The 17,772-nt window shown below is 46.8% G+C and overlaps 1 protein-coding gene across 1 annotated transcript in view; it reads left to right on the forward strand.

The window, feature by feature from the left end:
- Nucleotides 1-17,772, forward strand: part of Aloxe3 (arachidonate epidermal lipoxygenase 3) — a 29,305-nt gene that overhangs the window by 10,585 nt on the left and 948 nt on the right. Inside the window, exons 8-14 of the mRNA XM_090349607.1 lie at nt 422-565; nt 680-883; nt 966-1,052; nt 1,826-1,995; nt 2,546-2,667; nt 9,615-9,715; nt 10,295-10,465. Of these exons, the coding sequence (XP_090205733.1) occupies nt 422-565; nt 680-883; nt 966-1,052; nt 1,826-1,995; nt 2,546-2,667; nt 9,615-9,715; nt 10,295-10,465 (999 nt within the window). The remainder of the gene's footprint in view (nt 1-421; nt 566-679; nt 884-965; nt 1,053-1,825; nt 1,996-2,545; nt 2,668-9,614; nt 9,716-10,294; nt 10,466-17,772) is intronic.

A 17,772-nucleotide genomic window follows, 5' to 3' on the forward strand; every position in this document is an offset into this window, starting at 1 on the left:
ACTCAGTCTCTCTAGGCTAGCCAAGCCTTCGGGCATTCTCCACAGGCTGGTGATGTGGTTGGTTAATTCTCACGCTGTGTTGATTTTGCTGTGTTGGATACACTAGGTCAGACCTAAGAAAAGGATGCCTTTTGAGTTGAGAGAGTGGGCAGGACTAGGTATGTGGGAGAGGAGGAGAGGCCACTGGCTTGGTAAGCCCAGAGGCCCAGTGAAAGGTTGCGCAATAACAGACTCATCTGGACCTCATTCCGGACATTCTAGGCAGGGTGCGGTACCAACGTGGGGCCTTAGCCCAAGCACCAAGAATTTCTGGGGCTCAACCTGGGGACTTGAACTTCTGACGGCAGAGGGCCGGGAGGGGGAGTGGAGAGTGAACGCGGAGGTCGCGCTAAGCCTCTGGGTTCCTCCCGCCTTTCTGCAGCGGGGCCACATTTTCCTAGCCGACTACTGGATCCTGGCGGAGGCACCGGTCCACTGCCTGAACGGCCGCCAGCAGTACGTGGCCGCCCCGCTCTGCCTGCTGTGGCTCAACCCGCAGGGGGCGCTGCTGCCCTTGGCCATCCAGGTGAGCCTGGGGGCGGGGCTCCGGGAAGTGGGGGCTGGGGCGGGGCGGGAGGGTTGGTAGAGGCGGGGGCAGGTCAGCCACCTTACACCCCCACCTCTTGCTACTCTTACTCAGCTCTGTCAGAACCCTGGTCCGGATAACCCCATCTTTTTGCCCACTGACTCCGAGTGGGACTGGCTGCTGGCCAAGACGTGGGTGCGCAACTCTGAGTTCTTGGTGCACGAAAACAACACGCACTTTTTGTGCACGCATTTGCTGTGCGAGGCCTTCTCCATGGCCACATTGCGTCAGCTGCCGCTCTGCCATCCAATCTACAAGGTCAGTGAGACCCAGGGACGGGGACCAAAGGAGGCGGGGCCTTCTGTGACAGTCGGCTCAAGTGATCCCATTCTGCTCGCAGCTCCTGCTTCCCCACACTCGCTACACGCTGCAGGTGAACACCATCGCGAGGGCCACGCTGCTCAACCCAGAAGGCCTGGTGGACAAGGTGCAGCCTCCTCGCCTCCGCCCTTAGGCCCCGCCCCTGGGTGTACTTGACCCCGCCCACAGGTCTGACCCGTCAGACCTCCACGCCCCCTGGGGTTGCATGGCCACGCCACACACTCTAGTTCGGCTCCACCCCTGCCCTTAGGTCCCGCCCCGGGTTTCCTGACCACGCCCACACTCTCTAGTTCGGCTCCACCCCCGCCCTTAGGTCCCGCCCCGGGTTTCCTGACCACGCCCACACGCTCTGGTCGGGCTCTGCAGGTGGCGTCTTCCTACTTGCCCCTCCCATAAGTTCTGACCCCGCTAGCCAATCTCATGCACACATGTCTCAAGTCTAGAGTCCAGGGGTCCAGCAGCCCAGTCCCCAGCAGTGTCCTCATCGGGTCCTGGCACGGGGCCCGACTCTCGCCTTTCAGTTTTCAGGTTATTTATTTATTTTAGAGACAAGGTCTCTCAATATGTAGTTCAGGTTATCTTGGAACTCACTCCCTGTAAGGCTGGAGATGTCTCTTGTGTTAGCCTCCCGAATACTGAGATTACAGACGTGGACTTCCACTCCCAGCGCTTAGGTCACTCTTGGCTTTCAAGTATCCCGGGACCTCCCATGCACGTAGTAGAACCTCAATCCGTGCAATCTGGGTCAGGCAGGCTCGTATGAGTATTTAAAGGGTGGTAGCTGCGAGGCAAAACCCCGTGAAGGCTTCCCTTCGTCCCAGGAAGTCCCCTGGGCTCTGGGATGGGGAATGGCGAGTCCCCTCTGTGCTGTGTCCACAGGTCACATCCATCGGAAGGCGGGGCCTCATCTACCTCATGAGCACCGGTCTGGCCCACTTCACCTACACGAATTTCTGCCTTCCGGATAGTCTTCGGGCTCGAGGCGTCCTGAATATCCCCAACTATTATTATCGAGACGACGGCCTAAAGATCTGGGCAGCCATTGAAAGGTGCTGGGTAGGATCTGCAGCCCCTCCCAGCCTGTCAGGGTCTCCCTGGCCTGGGGAAAGCCTTAGGCCTTGGTTGGGAAGTTGGGGCCCCTCCTTCCTGGAGGAACTCAGGTCCGCTCCGTCCAGTTAAGGCAATTTCCAGGGATAAGAATTAGTGTTGCAGCTCTCAGTAAAATGCACATGAGCTAGACTCTGGCTAGAATACAGAGAGAAAGGCAAGTGCGATGGAGATGTCCACAGAAGCCAGAGGGCTAGGGCTTTTCCAACGACTCCCTCCTCTTAGGTGTTGAATGGGGAGAGGAGGACACATTATGAGGCAGACCTCCTCTGTGCCTTGTCCCCTTAAACTCTTGTGCAAACAGTGGGTCCACAGCCTCTTGGATCAAGCAGAGGGGACTTAGAGGAAGTGTAGACCCTGGGTTCCATCTGGATCTCAGAACTCTTAGTGTACTCTGATCATCTGCCTCTGCCTCTCCAAGGCAGAGGTGTTGCTGTCTGGCTGGGCCTGGGCCCAGATTACTGGAGAGGAACCAGTATCTTTCTCCTGCAGCTTTGTCTCAGAAATCGTGGGCTACTATTATCCCAGTGAAGAATCCGTGCAGCAGGACTCTGAGTTGCAGGCCTGGGTCAGTGAGATTTTCACTCAGGCGTTCCTGGGCCGGGAGAACTCAGGTACCAGCCACATAAAAATGATAAGTCAGCCCTTTATGGAGCCAATGTCTTTTCGCTGGTGAAAATGATTCAAATGTCCCCCTCCCAACTCTCTCTCTATCTCTGTCTCTCTTTTTGTGCCAGTCCTGGGGCTTGAATTCAGGGCCTGGGCACTATCTCTCAGCTTCTTTTGCTCAAGGATAGCTAACTCTAACCACTTGAGCCACAGTGCCACTTCTGGCTTTTTCTGTTTATGTGGTACTGAGGAATTGGACCCAAGGCTTCATGCATGCTGGGTGATTACCACTAAGCCACGTTCTGAGTCTCCCCCTCTACATGAGTCTTGATAATACAGTTCACACTTTGGCTTCCTCCCTCCATTCCATCAATCAAGACATTTTGATTTTGTTTTCTCTTTCATGCCAGTATTGTGGCTTGAACTCAGAGCCTGAGTGCTGTCTCTAAGGTTTTTGGCTCAAGGCTGGCACTCTACCACTTGAGCTACACCTTTACTTCTAGATTTTTCCTGGTTAATTGGAGATAAGAGCCTCATGAATTTTTGGCCTTTTTTCCCTATGTATGTGGTACCGAGGAATCGAACCCAGGTCTTCGTGCATGCTAGGCTAACACTCTACCACTAGGCCAAACTCCCAGCCCCAAGCCTCATGAATTTTCCTCCCCTGACTGCCTTGGAGCCATGATCCTCAGATCGCAGCCTCCAATTATATGTGTGAGCTCCTGACTCAAGTGTGCGTGCGTGTGTGTGTGTGTTTGAGCTCTTTTGCTAGCATTTTGAGCCACAGCTCCATTACCAGTTTCCTGGTGGTTAATAGGAGACAAATCTTACAGGCTTTCCTGCCTAAGCTGGTTTTGAACTGCAATTCTCAGATCTCAGCCTCCTGAATAGGATTACAGGCAAGAGCCACTGGAACCTTGCTTCTTTTTTTTTTTTTTTTTTTTTTTTTTTGTGGGTCATGGGGCTTGAACTCTGGGCCTGGGCGCTGTCCGTGAGCTCTGTAGCTCAAGGCTACCGCCCTACTCCTGGAGTTTTAGCTCCACTTCCCCTTTTCTAGTGATTAATTAGAGATAAGAGTCTCACATTCTTCTTCTTCTTTTTTTTTTGTTAGTCCTGGTGACTTAACTCTGGGCCTGAGCACTGTCCTTGGGTTTTTCCTCAAGGCTAGAGCCCTACCACTTGAGCCACAGCACCACTTGCAGCTTTTTTATATATATGTGGTACCAAGGAATTGAACCCGGGTCCTCGTGCATGCTAGGCAAGCACTGTACCAAACTCCTGGCCCAAGAGTCTCACATTCTTTAGTGCCTAGGCTGGCTTTGAACCATGATCCTCATATCTTAACCTCCTGAGTAGCTAGGATTACAGGTATGAGCCACCATGCCCGGCTACCTTGCTTCAATTCTTATTTAAGTTCATACTTTATTGTCCCACTTGACAGCCTAGGATACTAGGCACCTAGGAAGGCTTCAGAGACAAGATTCCAGGTCACTTTCGACTGTCCCCATAAACCTTGCTTTCCAACCCTGTACCTTTTCTTTCTACCTCTCCACAAGTTCATCAGTTCCCATCAGCTGCTTGGCAATGCATAAGATGTGGTAGGAGCCATCTTTGATGTCAAAGGTTTCTAGAACCCTCTCTCATGCCCTTTTATGCCTGACATGCCAGGTGGTCTCTCCAACCACCACACTTTTCCTGTGACCACAAACATTGCTGCTAGCTAACTTCAAATATACAGTTGTCACCAATAACCCCAACACCAGCCTCGGTGCCTAACCACAGTGCCAGGCAGATACTTCAGATCATGCTCCTTTCTTTGATTTTTCCTTACCCCCAGGCCTCCGGCACCTTTTTGGTTCTAGCAACTCCATTCCTCTGCCTTTTGCTAGAGGAAGAAGCGCCTGTTTCTTCTGTGTAACTGATTCCCAGACTCAGAAATTCTCAATCCCCCCACTCTGGAGGACTTTTCCTTTTGGCATCTCACTATCATCCTTAAGACCAGCCACATAACATTTATTTCACCCCTTTATAGAGCAACTTCTGTTCCTTGCTTAAGTGCAAATGGTTCAAAGGTCCAGTTCCCCTAATCCTGGCCCGGGAGCCTCTCAGCAGAAATGTGGCTTTCTAATGACTTTGTGCTTCTGCAGGCCAGGCATGGAGTTGCTAGCGAGACCCAGGGAGGGGAATGGTTTCTTTGATTCACCTCCACATAGAAGTGCTGTTGCCGTCTGCTTTAGGATATAGGCTTTGGCCTGCCTTTCTTCCTTTCTTCCTTCCTTCCTTCCTTCCTTCCTTCCTTCCTTCCTTCCTTCCTTTCTTTTTCTTTCTTATTTTTGTGTCTGAACTCAGGCTTGGAATCAGGGTCTGAGTGTTGTCCCTTAGCTTTTTCTGTACAAGGTTGGTGCTACTACTACTTGAGCCACACCTCTACTTCCTGCTTTTATTTGACGACTAATTGGACATAGAATGTCATGGGGGGCTGGGAGCATGGCCTAGTGGTAGAGTGTTTGCCTATTAACATGCATAAAACCCTGGATTCAATTCCTCAGTACCACATACACAGAAAAGGCTGGGAAGTGGTGCTGTGGCTCAAATGGTAGTGTGCCCTGAGAAAGCCCAAGAATATAAGGACAGTGCCCAGGCCCTAAATTGAAGCCCCAGGACTGGCAAAAAGAAGAAGAAGAAGAAGAGGAGGAAGAAGAAGAAGAAGAAGAAGAAGAAGAAGAAGAAGAAGAAGAAGAAGAAGAAGAAGAAGAAGAAAAGAAGAAGAAAACAAAGAAAGAATCTCATGGGGCTGGGCACTGGTGGCTCACACTTGTACTCTTAACTACTCAGGAGCTGATCTCTGAGGCTTGTGGTTCAAAGTTAGCTTGGGCACAAAAGTCTGTTAGACTCTTATCTCCAATTAATCACAGAAAACCAGAAGTGGTACTGTAGTTCAGTGTGGTAGTGTGCTAGCCTTGAGCTTAGAGTTCAAGTACCATGCCCCCAAAATAAACAAATAAACAAACAAAACCCCAAAGAATCTCATGGGCTTTCCTGCACTAGCTGACTTTGAGCCTCGGGTCTCAGCCTTCTGAGTAGCTAGGATGATAGGTGTGAGCACTGGTGCTTGGCTGCCATATGCTTTAAAGCTTGTCTATCACTGGAGATCAGACCTAGGGTCACTCATGTGCTAGGCAAGTATTGAACCAGTTATCTATACCCATAAGCCTGTACTTAACAAAGTTGCCAGGTATCTCTAGTGTGACTCTCACATTTAGTCCATTTTCAGATTTTTCTACTTGCCCTGTTTTTTTCTCAATTGATTTAAGATATGATTTTCCTGTCAGTAGACAGAAGAGTCAATCAAGGACCATGTGGTATCTTGCATTTGTTTCAGCTCTAAAGCCCCCCCCCTCTCTCTCTCTCTCCCTCTCTGTCTCTCTCTCCTTCATTCAAGGGCTTGAACTCCTGGCCTTGCTCTTGCTTCGCTTAAGTCATGCTTCTCGTCTGTTTTTTTTTGTTGGTTAATTGTAGAGCAGTCTCCTGGACTTTTCTGCTCAGGCTGGCTTCAAATCTCAATTCTCAGATCTCAGCCTCCTGAGTAGCTGGTAGCAGTGCAAGCATCTGCCACCAGCAAGTAAGCCTCTTTTCTTCTCTCTCTCTCTCTCTCCCTCTCTGTCTCTCTCTCCTTCATTCAAGGGCTTGAACTCCTGGCCTTGCTCTTAAGTCATGCTTCTCGTCTGTTTTTTTTTGCTGGTTAATTGTAGAGCGGTCTCCTGGACTTTTCTGCCCAGGCTGGCTTCAAATCTCAATTCTCAGATCTCAGCCTCCTGAGTAGCTGGTAGCAGTGCAAGCATCTGCCACCAGCAAGTAAGCCTCTTTTCTTCTCTCTCTCTCTCTTTCTCTCTATCTCTCTGTCTCTTTCTTTCTCTCTCTCTCTTCCTTTCTTTCTTTCTTTCTTTCTTTCTTTCTTTCTTTCTTTCTTTCTTTCTGTCTCTCTTTCTTTCTGTCTCTCTTTCTGCCTTTCTTTCTTTCTTTCTTTCTTTCTTTCTTTCTTTCTTTCTTTCTTTCTTTCTTTCTTTCTTTCTTTCTTTCTGCCTTTCTGCCTTCAACTCAGGGCCTAGACACTGTCTTTGAGCTTTCTCAGGGCTATCACTCTACTACTTGAGCCACAGCACTATTTTTCACTTTTTCTATATATGTAGTACAGAGGAATCAAACCCAAGGCTTCATGCATGCTAGGCAAGCACTCTACCACTAGGCCATACTCCCGGCTCCAGCAAGTCTTTTTAAACTTAGACCAGCAACTCTTCATCTATGCTTTTTAAGTTCATATGACATGGACTTATGCAGAGCCTATACTCATTCTATAGAATTTCTCTCCTCCCAAATGTATCTAATTACTTTCTCATGGTGTCATTGATATTGCATCTATGTCCACTGTGTCTTGTTTGTTTTTAAACTGGAAGGAATATTTAAGTGTTGCACATTTTTGGCAAGGATATTTCTCAGATGATGCTGTGACCTTCATAGGAGGTGACTTGTGTCAGGTGGCTCATGGTAACAAGGCCCAGAGAGATTTCTAGGTTAAGGTGGTGACAGCAGATCTCTCTCTATTTTTCTGGGTGGGGGAGGGTGGTAGTCATGGGGCTTGAACTCTGGCCTGGTGTTGTCCCCGAGCTCTTCAGCAAAAGGCTACTGCCCTACCCCTTGAGCCACAGCCCCACTTCCAGTTTTCTGGTGATTAATTGGAGATAAGAGTCTCTTGGTCTTTAGTGCCAGGGCTGGCTTTGAATGGTGATCCTCAGAACTTAGCCTTCTGAGTAGCTAGGATTACTGGTGTGAGCCACTATGCCCAGCCAGCAGGTCTCTCTTGGAGTGTGTGTGTGTGTGTGTGTGTGTGTGTGTGTGTGTATATGTGAACTTATGTACATGCATCTGTATCCCCATCCTTGAACTCAGGACTTGGTTTCTGTCCCTGAGGTTTTTTTTTTTTTTTTTTTAAATCAAGGCTATTACTCTACCACTGGAGTCACAGCTCCACTTCTGGCTTTTTTTGTGTGTGGCTAAAAGTCTTATGACTTTTTTTTTTTTTTGGCTTGGGCTGGCTTTGAAATACAATCCTTAGATCTCAGCCTCCTGAGTAGCAGGGATTATAGGCATGAGCCACTGAAGACCAGTGGATTTTATTTTGAAAGAGAAATCTTTCCTTCTTTCTTTCTTTCTTTCTTTCTTTTTTCTTTCTTTCTTCTTTCCTTCTTTCTTTCTTTCTTTCTTTCTTTCTTTCTTTCTTTCTTTCTTTCTTTCTTTCTTTTTTCCTTTCTTTCCTTCTTTCTTTCTTTCTCAAGTCCTGGGGCTTAAACTCAGGGCCTGAGCACTGTCTTTGGGCTTCTCAAGGCTAGAGCTCTATCTCTTGAACCACGGCACCACTTCTGGCTTTTTTCTACGTATGTGGTACTGAGAGTAGGACCCTGTCTTCGTGCATGCTAGGCAAGCACTCTACCACTAGGTCAAACTCCCAGCCCTGTTTTTTCTTCTTTTCTTGTCTTCCCTTCCCTTCCTTCCTTCCTAACCTACCTTCCTTCTTTCCTTCGTTGCTTTTTCTTTCCTTTTCTCTTTTGCCTATTCCAGGGCCTAATTTCAGTCTTACTTTCTACTGTGCCTCCAGTCCAGTATTTTGTTGGTTGATCAGAGATGGAGTCTCTCAGGCTTTTCTTCCCAGATGGGCTTCACACCAAGATCCTCTAGATCTTAGCTTTTTGACTGGCTAGGATGAGGAGCCACAGAAGCCACAGGTACCTGGCTGTCCCTGTATTTTGAAAAACTATTGTGCAGACCTGATTCACATTGATTATTTTTTCTCTGGGACATTTGTTTCCTATATAAGACCCAGATTTAGCTCTACTTACTGTTAGTAAGATAGTCTCCTATCTTACTTTAGTTAGCTTATCTCTGATCTCATAATCATAACTTTTTGGTTGTTGTTGTCCATCGTGGGACTTGAACTCTGGGCTTGGGCACTGTCCCTGAACGATTCAGCTCAAGGCTACTGCCCTGACCCTCGAGCCCCAGAGCTGCTTCTGGTTCTCTGGTGATTAATTGGAGATAAGAATCTTATGGATTTTTTTAGTGCCCAGGCTGGCTTTAAACTGTGATCCTCAGATCTCAGGATCTCAGCCTCCTGAGTAGCTAGGATTATAGGTGTGAGCCACCTATAATCAGAGAGCATTCTTTAGATTTATAGCATTCTCCCAACTAGTTCACACTTATGCTAGATTCATAGATTCATAGATTCACATTACTCTATATTCAGATATTCATTAACCTGTTTGACACATCCCAGTAGAAAAATAAACAAAATTCTCATTGGTAGGTGGAAACCTGCTTTGTGTGTGTGTGTGTGTGTGTGTGTGTGTGTGTGTGTGTGTGCCAGTGTGCCAGTCCTGGCACTGGTTTTTGTTTCTGTTTTTGTTTTGCTCAGGAATCAGGCACAACTGATGATGTGAGTCACCAGTTAGTTAAGTGAGAGGTGGGTAAACCATACACTTGGATAAGGTCCATGCAGAACAGAGAGAGGATTGAAGGCTGAGCTCTTCTTTGTCCAGCTCTGATGATATTTTCTCTGTCAGCTGTGTGTGTGTGTGTGTGTGTGTGTGTGTGTGTGTGTACACGTGCACATGTGCCAGTACTGGGGCTTAAATTGAGGGTGTAGGTGTCCAAGCTCTTTTACTCAAGGCTGTTGCTCTACTCTTTGAGCCATAACTCCACTCTGCTTTTCTTTTGTGGTTAATGGGGGATAAGATGGACTTTCAGAGACCATAGCCCTCAGAGGTGTCTATGCCTAATTTCATTCCAGCTTAATCTTTATGTAAAGACAGCCAGAGCCAGGATCTATTCCTCACTCCCTCACTCTCCCCTTTCCCCTCCCCTCCCATCCACACCTTCTTCCCTTCCTTCCCACACCCAGGCTTCCCAAGCAGGCTGTGCACCCCAGGAGAGCTGGTGAAGTATCTCACTGCAATCATCTTTAACTGCTCCGCCCAGCACGCCGCTGTCAATAGTGGGCAGGTAAGACGGTGGAGGGCAGGCCTGGGGACCTCAGGCCATCCTAGGTGTGACAGACTCTATCGTGAACTTGGAAGCCACAGTTCTGGTTGATGGCCTTGGGTGGATCGGGGTTAGAGTGGGTTTGTGAGCAGAGCTGGGGTTAAAGTCAGCAACTCGGGTGGAGTGTTGAATGATGGCTGGGTGAGGTCCAAAGATGGCAATGGAGACTCAAGTGGCAGTTACGTTGGCAGAATTTGTGGGCTCCTGTCCACAAATTCTAGTGGTTGGGATTGGGCCACATGGAGTGAGTATCAGGTTGCACGTGAGACATACCAGCCCAAGGCCCTTTTCGAGGATGGCCTCCTCTCTGAGTCCTTCTCCTCCCCAGTGACTCATTCCAACCAGTCCTAGAACACTGGGTGGGGAATGACAAGGGGTGAGCTGGGCTTCTGCCCTGCTCTGGGGACTGTCTTCAGTCCACCATCCCTGATTTCTCAATTTTGAGACCTTGGATAGCAGCAAGGTGGGATGAGAGTGAGGAAGGGCGGGCCGGTTTTTGCCTTCTGGCCAGCTGAGCTAACTGTGCTGTCATCTCCACAGCATGATTTTGGGGCCTGGATGCCCAACGCCCCGTCATCTATGAGGCAGCCCCCACCTCAGACCAAGGGAGCCACCACCTTGAAGACTTACTTAGATACTCTCCCAGAGGTGAACGTCACCTGTAACAACCTTCTCCTCTTCTGGCTGGTCAGCCAGGAACCCAAGGACCAGGTGTGTATATGGAGTGTGGGGAGAGTGGGAGGATTTGGCAGGGGCTGGGGAGCGAGAGCTGAGGATGGCCATTCTAGATGGGCTGGGGACTCAACCATCGGAGCTGCCCTGTATTCTTTAGTTTCCACTGGAAATGACTGGAGAAAATAGTTTTGAAGACCCAGTTTAATGTCTGGGTTACAACTTCAACTTGTATCAAGTTACCAATCTATCCATCCATCTACTCATTGATTCATGCATCCATCTACTCATCCATTCTCTCATTTATCTACTCATCCATCCACTCACCCATCTACTTAACCATGTACTCACTCATTAACTCATCCATCCAGTTATCCATCCACTCACACCATTCAGTTATCCATTCATCCAGTCATTCACTTATTCACTAACTACACAGACAGTTTTTTTTTTTTCCAAGTCCTGGGCTTGAGCTCAGGGTCTGAGCACTGTCCTTGGGATTTCTCAAGGGATAGAGCTCTACCACTTGGGACTCAGCACCACTTCTGGCTTTTTTCTATGTATGTGGTACCAAGGAATCGAACTTGGGCCTTCATGCATGCTAGGCAAGCACTCTACCAATAGGCCAAACTCTGGCCCCTAACTACACAGACATTAAGCAAGCATTTTGAGGGACCTCTCACGTGTCAGCACAACACTGGAGACCACACACAGTAAGTGGAGTTAGATCTTCATACCTCCTAGAATCCTATAGACTAATTGAGGAGACACAGAGGTAAATGAAGAATGCCATGGTGTTGGAGTTCTCTTTCTTTCTTTCTTTCTTTCTTTCTTTCTTTCTTTCTTTCTTTCTTTCTTTCTTTTTTTCTTTCTTTCATTGGTCATGGGGCTTGAACTCTGGGCCTGGGCACTGTCCCTGAGCTCTTCAGTTCAAAGCTACTGCCCTACCCCTTGGGCCAAGTCCTACTTCCCATTTTCTAGAGGATAGTTAGAGATAAGAGTCTTAGGTTCTTTTGTGCCTGGGTTGGCTTTGAACCTTTATCCTCAGATCTCAGCCTCTTGAGTAGCTAGGATTACAGGGGTGAGCCACTGTGCCTGGCCTGGATGAATTTCTTTATTAAACATGACCTCCTGAGCTCTTGCACTAGTGGGAGACACTGATAGTCATGAATCTTGTCCAAAGCTTGACAGTCTAGGGACAGAGTCCTGTGGAACTTCAACAGGTTACTGAAGGATCCCAGGAAGGAAACACAAGAAGGCTTCCGGGAGGAAATGACATGTAAGCTAAAACTTGGGGGACCAGTAGGACTTTGGCAAAGGAGAGGACAGGTTGGTTTCTAGGCAGAAGAGAAGGATGCAAGCAAGAAGCAGAGCGGAGCGTGAGCTGGAGCAAGCTGGTGTGTTTCTCATGGCATGTAGAGCCAAGAGGAAGACAGGATTTTGTCTCTATAGTATTATTCAGAGGACAGGAGGACCATGCAAGAGTTTTAAAGTGGAAGTGACAGGGCTCAATTTGTGTCTGCAATAGTGTGTGCTCCTGTAGCTGTGTGAATAGGTGGGGGGGTAGTTTTAGAAGTAGAAGACAGAGAGGAGGCAGGTAAATAGTTTAGGCCATTGTAAGCCGCCCTTAATCACTAATTACCATCATGACCCTTCCCACTTGCATTATCAGTCATGGAAATCTGGCTTCCTGGACTTGCTGAGAATTTAAGTTTCTGTGTCATGCAGGAGCATCCTCATTTCTCAGCATTGACTCCATTTGGTGCTAGAAAGACTTCAGTTGTTTTATCATCTCAGATAGTTTTGTTATTGTTGTTGTTTTGAGGAGGTCTCTGTATCCCTTCGGCTGTCCTTGAACTCTTGGTTTCAAGTCATCCTCCAGCTTCAGCCTTTAGCATCGATTACAGATAGGTACCACAGAGCAGATTGTGTTGACTAAGATGCTGAGAATTGAACCCATGCCTGAAGCATGCAAGACATCCTACCACTTAAACATGCTACTACTTAGCTTTACCTCCAGCTTTTCCTATTAAGATTTTTGTTGTTGTTGTTGTTGTTGGTTGTGGGGCTTGAACTTAGGGCCTGGGCACTGTCCCTGAGCTTCTTCAGCTTAAGGCTAGTGCTCTACCACTTTGAGCCACAAAAAAAACCACTTCTGGTTTGCTGGTGGTGCACTGGAGATGTTCTCACAGACTTTCCTGCCTGGGCTGGATTGGAACTTTGATCCTTGGATTTTAGCTTCCTGAGTAACTAGGATTATAGGTGTGAGCCAAGCTCCCAGCTCCTAGCAAGTTTTAACTTATTGTCTTATATACTGGGAACACCAGGGAGACCCTTACCACTTTCTGTTCCCAGGATAAGTAGACAAGAAGCTAACCTGGAAACTTTCAAACAATAACAATAGCAACTACCACGTAGCATCCATCTTGCGTCAGGCACTAAATCACACACTTGACACACACTGTTTTAAAATGCAAAACAAGTGAGTAGCTATATTTAAAAGGCTTTTTTTTCCTCCCCAGTCATGGTGCTTGAGCTTAAGGCATGGCCTCTGTCCTGAGCTCTTTTGCTCACTATCTTTTACACGTTATCATTTGGGCCACAGCTCCATTTCTAGTTTTCTTGTGGTTAATTGGAGATTAGAGTCTTATGGATTTTCTTGCCTGGCTTTGCTGGCTTTGAACTGAGATCCTCAGATCTCAGCCTCCTGAGTAGCTAGGATGGCAAATGTAAGCCACCAGCACCCAGCATATTTAGAAGGCTTTGTATAGTACAGACATGCAAGTAGTTCCACTTAGAGATTCAGAGAGATAAGGCAATTTCCTTAACTTCACATAGTTAGGAAGTATATGATGGTTCTAAAACAAGTCTCTCATATTTTTGTGTTTAATCCTTTCATGATTACACTGTAGTTTAGAAATGAGATATCACTTTGGCAAATAAGGCTTAAACTGGTTATTTGAGTTAGGCATGTTGACACATGCCTGTAATTCCAGCACTTAGGAGGCCGAGCTGGGTGGATTTCAAGTTCAAGGCATCCTGGGCTAACAGCAAAAACCTGTCTCAAAGATACAAGTAATTAACAAAAACTTCATTCTTTATAAAGACCAATAATATAAAGAAACTAATTACACTTTGGTTCAAGAAAGAGAGACCTAGATTCCAGTGGCTCACTGGAATCTGTAATTCTAGCTACTTGAAAGTCTGTCAGTAAGGTTGAAGCCCAAGCTCAATCCAAGCAGAAAAGTACAAGACACCATCTCCAATGAAACCAGCAAAAATCCAGGCTAGAGACGTGGCTCAAGTAGTGGAGAACTTACATAGTAAGGATGAGTTCAAATCTTTGTTTAATAAAGAGAATACAGGGGCTGGGAGTTTGGCCTAGTGGTAGAGTGCTTGCCTAGCATGCATGAAGCCCTGGGTTTAATTCCTTGGTACCACATACACACGCACAAAGCTGGAAATGGTGTGGCTCAAGTGGTAGAGAAAGCCCTAGCACAATGCAATGCCCAGGCCCTGAGCTCTAGGACTGGAGAGAGAGAGAGACTGAGAGACACAGAGAGAGAGAGAGAGAGAGAGAGAGAGAGAGAGAGAGAGAGAGAGAGAGAGAGAGAGAGAGAGAGAGAGAGAGAGAGAGAGAATATAATGTACTAAGGAACATTAGTAATGGAAAGAGCATATACAGAAGGCTTTGAAAATTACAAGGAAATTCTACTTAACGGTGCTTGGCAAACAAAATTGGAAATCTAAGTGGAATGAATGATTTTCTAAGGAAAAAAACATGAACAGTGGAAACTTCAGAAGAGGTGAAGACCTCCTGTAATGTCAAAACTTGTGTCAAACCTTCAAGGAACAGAGAATTGCTAAGTCATTTGACCGTTTGAAACTATAGAAAAAAGAGTGTGAAGCTCATGGGACCATTTCAATGGATTCCAGAGATGAGATTCTAGTACTGGAAAAGGCAATAACTTTCTCCTGGCACTGGGGATCAAACCAAGGGAACTGAATGCACTAGACAAGCACTCTATCACTGGGCTATAATCCCAGTCTACCAGCAGTCCTCTGAGAAGTGATGTGACCCTCATTCCACTGCTGCAGCTCCAGACCTTACTAACTCTGTGATTGGAGATGTAATTTGCCTTCTCTAAGCCTCAGTTTCCTTATCTGTAAAGTGGGAATGGTCAAAGATCCTGTCTTAGGTGTGTGTGTGTGTGTGTGTGTGTGTGTGTGTGTGTGTGTGTATGCGTGCGCATGCGCATGCATGTGTGGTTGGGATGGTTCATGTAAGATGCTTACTTGTGTTATTAAGAGAATGAAATTACAAACCCCTTCCACTTACGTACAACCATCGTAAGAATGTATCAGCCAATAGTGTATAGTGAAGCAATAATATACCACAGTGAGATGTAGTTTATTCTAGGAATGAAGGGTGATTCAACCTTATGAAGCTGGTAATATAGTTTGTTACATCAATAAAGAAGTGTCCTGTGCAATTATCTCTGCATGTGTTAGAAAAGCATTTGGTCAGTGGGAACAGCTATTGCCAATAAAAAACAATGTGAAATGAAACCCTGAAGGAGTTGTCATAAAGTATATTTAAGAAAACACTGTAGCTATGGTTACACAATAGAGGTCTTCTCATGAAAATCAGGGTCAAGAAAATAATGTCTTTCTTTTTTTCTTGTGCTGCTACTGGGGCTTGAACTCAGGACCTTACATTCTCCTTCCTATCTTTCACTCGTGGATGACACTGTACCACTTAAACCACATCTCTAAATCAGCTCTTTTTCTGGATATTGGAGTAAGAATCTCATGAATGTTTCTGCTTCAGCTGGCATTTTTTTTTTGTCAGTCGTGGGACTTGAACTCTGGGCCTGGGTATTGTCCTTGAGCTCTTCAGTCAAGGTTAGTACTGTACTCCTTGGACCACAGTGTCATTTCCAGTTTTTTGATGGTAAATTGGAGATAAGAGTCTCATGGATTTTAGTACCTGGGCTGGTTTTGAACCAAGATCCTCAGATCTCAGCCTCCTGAGCAGCTAGGATGCCAGATGTGAGCTACTAGCGCCTGGCTTCAGCTGGTTTTGAACTGAGATTCTCTGATCTCAGCTTCCTGATTAGCTAGGTTTGTAAGCATTAGCCATAAGTACCTATCAAAAACAGAATTAAAAAAAATAACAGTGGTGTTAGGCCTTGGTGGCTCACACCTGTAATTTTAACTAACTTAGGAGGCTGAGATCTGAGGATCACAGTTCAAAGCCAGCCCAGGCATGAAACACTGTGTGAGAATCTCCAATGAACTACCAAAAAACCAGAAGTGGTGCTGTGGCTTCAAGTGGCAGAATACTAGCCTTGAGCAGAAAATCTCAGGAACAGCACCAGGCCCTGAATTCAAGCCCTACAACTGACAAAAAGAAAATGATATTGACCCAGTTATATTATGTGGAGGTTAATTAGATGAGAAGTGTGAACTACGTAGGAGGCTGGGCCTGTCCATGTGATGGTGACCTGGATGTGATGTCATCATGGGAGGAGACACAGTTGTGCACACAGGAAGACACTGATGGATGTTCAGTGAATGTTAGTTCACTGATGATTTTGGCAGTACTGAGATTTGGACTCAGGGTCTTGCTTGTTTGCTTACTTGCTGGACCACTTGAGCCCCTTCCTTCCTTCCTTCCTTCCTTCCTTCCTTCCTTCCTTCCTTCGTTCCTTCCTTCCTTCCTTTGTTCGTTCCTTCCTTCCTTCCTTCCCTCCCTCCCTCCCTCCCTTCTTTGCTTCAGTTGCTTTTCAGGTAGGGTCTTGTATTTGCGCCTAGGGCTGGCCTCTGACTTCTGTCCTCTTACTTATAGTCAGTCTCCTGTGTAGCTGGGACCATAGAGCACACCACTACAACTGGCTCTGTGTGTGTGTGTGTGTGTGTGTGTGTGTGTGTGTGTGTGTGCACGTGCATGCATGCTATTATTTCTGGAGCTTGAACTCAGGGCCTAGGTGCTGTCCCTGAGCTTTTTTGCCTAAGGTTAGTGCTCTATCACTTGAGCCATGCCTCTACTTGTGAATTTTTTGGTAGTTAAATGGAGATTAGATTTAGAGATTAAATGGTTGTCAAAAGATTAGATTAGATCATGGACTTTCTTGCCTGGGCTGGCTTTGAATTGCAACCCTGAGATTTCAGTCTCCTGAGTATTTAGGTATGGGCCACCTGTACTTGTCTTTCACCTGCTTTATTGAGATGAGGTCTTACACACTTTTGATCCAGGCTGTCTTTGAACATTAATCCTACTGATCTCAGTCTCCTCAGTAGCTGAGCTTGCCACCTGGTCTGGCTCACTGTGACGGGTCTGTGGTTGGCTATGCTACAAAATGCAACAGTACAGTGGGGACAGTGTCTTTTTTTTTTTTTTTTTTTGCCAGTCCCAAGGGCTTGAACTGAGGGCCTGAGCACTGTCCCTGATCTTCTTTTGTTCAAAGCTAGCACCTACCATGGGAGCCCCAGTGCCACTTCCAGCCTTTTCTGTTTATGTGGTAATGAGGAATCGAACCTGGGTCTTCATGCGTGCTTAAGCAAGCACTCTACCACTAAACCACCTTCCCAGCCGCAGGCTTTGGCAAAAGCTCCATTATGTCCATTGAGTGAGTGTTAATTTAGCTAAGGATTGCATTTTCTGAAACTGTGAGGTAACAAACGTATTCTTAGACTTCTCTGATGGAGGTATCCATGTCAGCCTCTGTTGGGTGGTAAGTGTGATTGTGTTCTCTTAGTTCAGAGAGTGGATCAGATTTTGGAAGGAAACGGATGATTTTTGTTGTTGTTGTTGGTCCTGAGGCCGGAACTCTGGACCCAGTGCCACTTCCAGTTTTTTGGTGGTTAATTGGAGATAAGAGATAAAGAGTCTCTGGGCCAGGAGTTTGGCCTAGTGGTAGAGTGCTTGCCTAGCATGCATGAAGACCTGCGTTCAATTCCTCAGTACCACATACATAGAAAAGCCAGAAATGCGGTGCTGTGGCTCAAGTGGTAGAGCACTAGCCTTGAGAAAAAAGCCCAAGGACAGTGCTCAGGCCCTGAGTTCAAGCCCCAGAACTGGCAAAAAAGAAAAACGAGAGAGAGAGAGAGAGAGAGAGAGAGAGAGAGAGAGAGAGAGAGAGAGAGAGAGAGAGAGAGAGAGAGAGAAGAGTCTTTGGGACTAAGCTTGAGTGGTGGCTCACGCCTGTAATCCTAGCCACACTGGCTTAGATCTGAGGATATCAGCTCAAAACCAGCCAAGGAACTAAAGACTGAGAGACTCTTATCTCCAATTAATCTTTAGAAAAGGGGAAGTGGGGCTGTGGCTCAAGGGGTAGAGCTGA

This window comes from Megascapheus bottae, chromosome 17, assembly GCF_031878675.1.
Source record: "Megascapheus bottae isolate mThoBot1 chromosome 17, mThoBot2.hap1, whole genome shotgun sequence".
Lineage (NCBI taxonomy): Eukaryota > Metazoa > Chordata > Mammalia > Rodentia > Geomyidae > Megascapheus > Megascapheus bottae.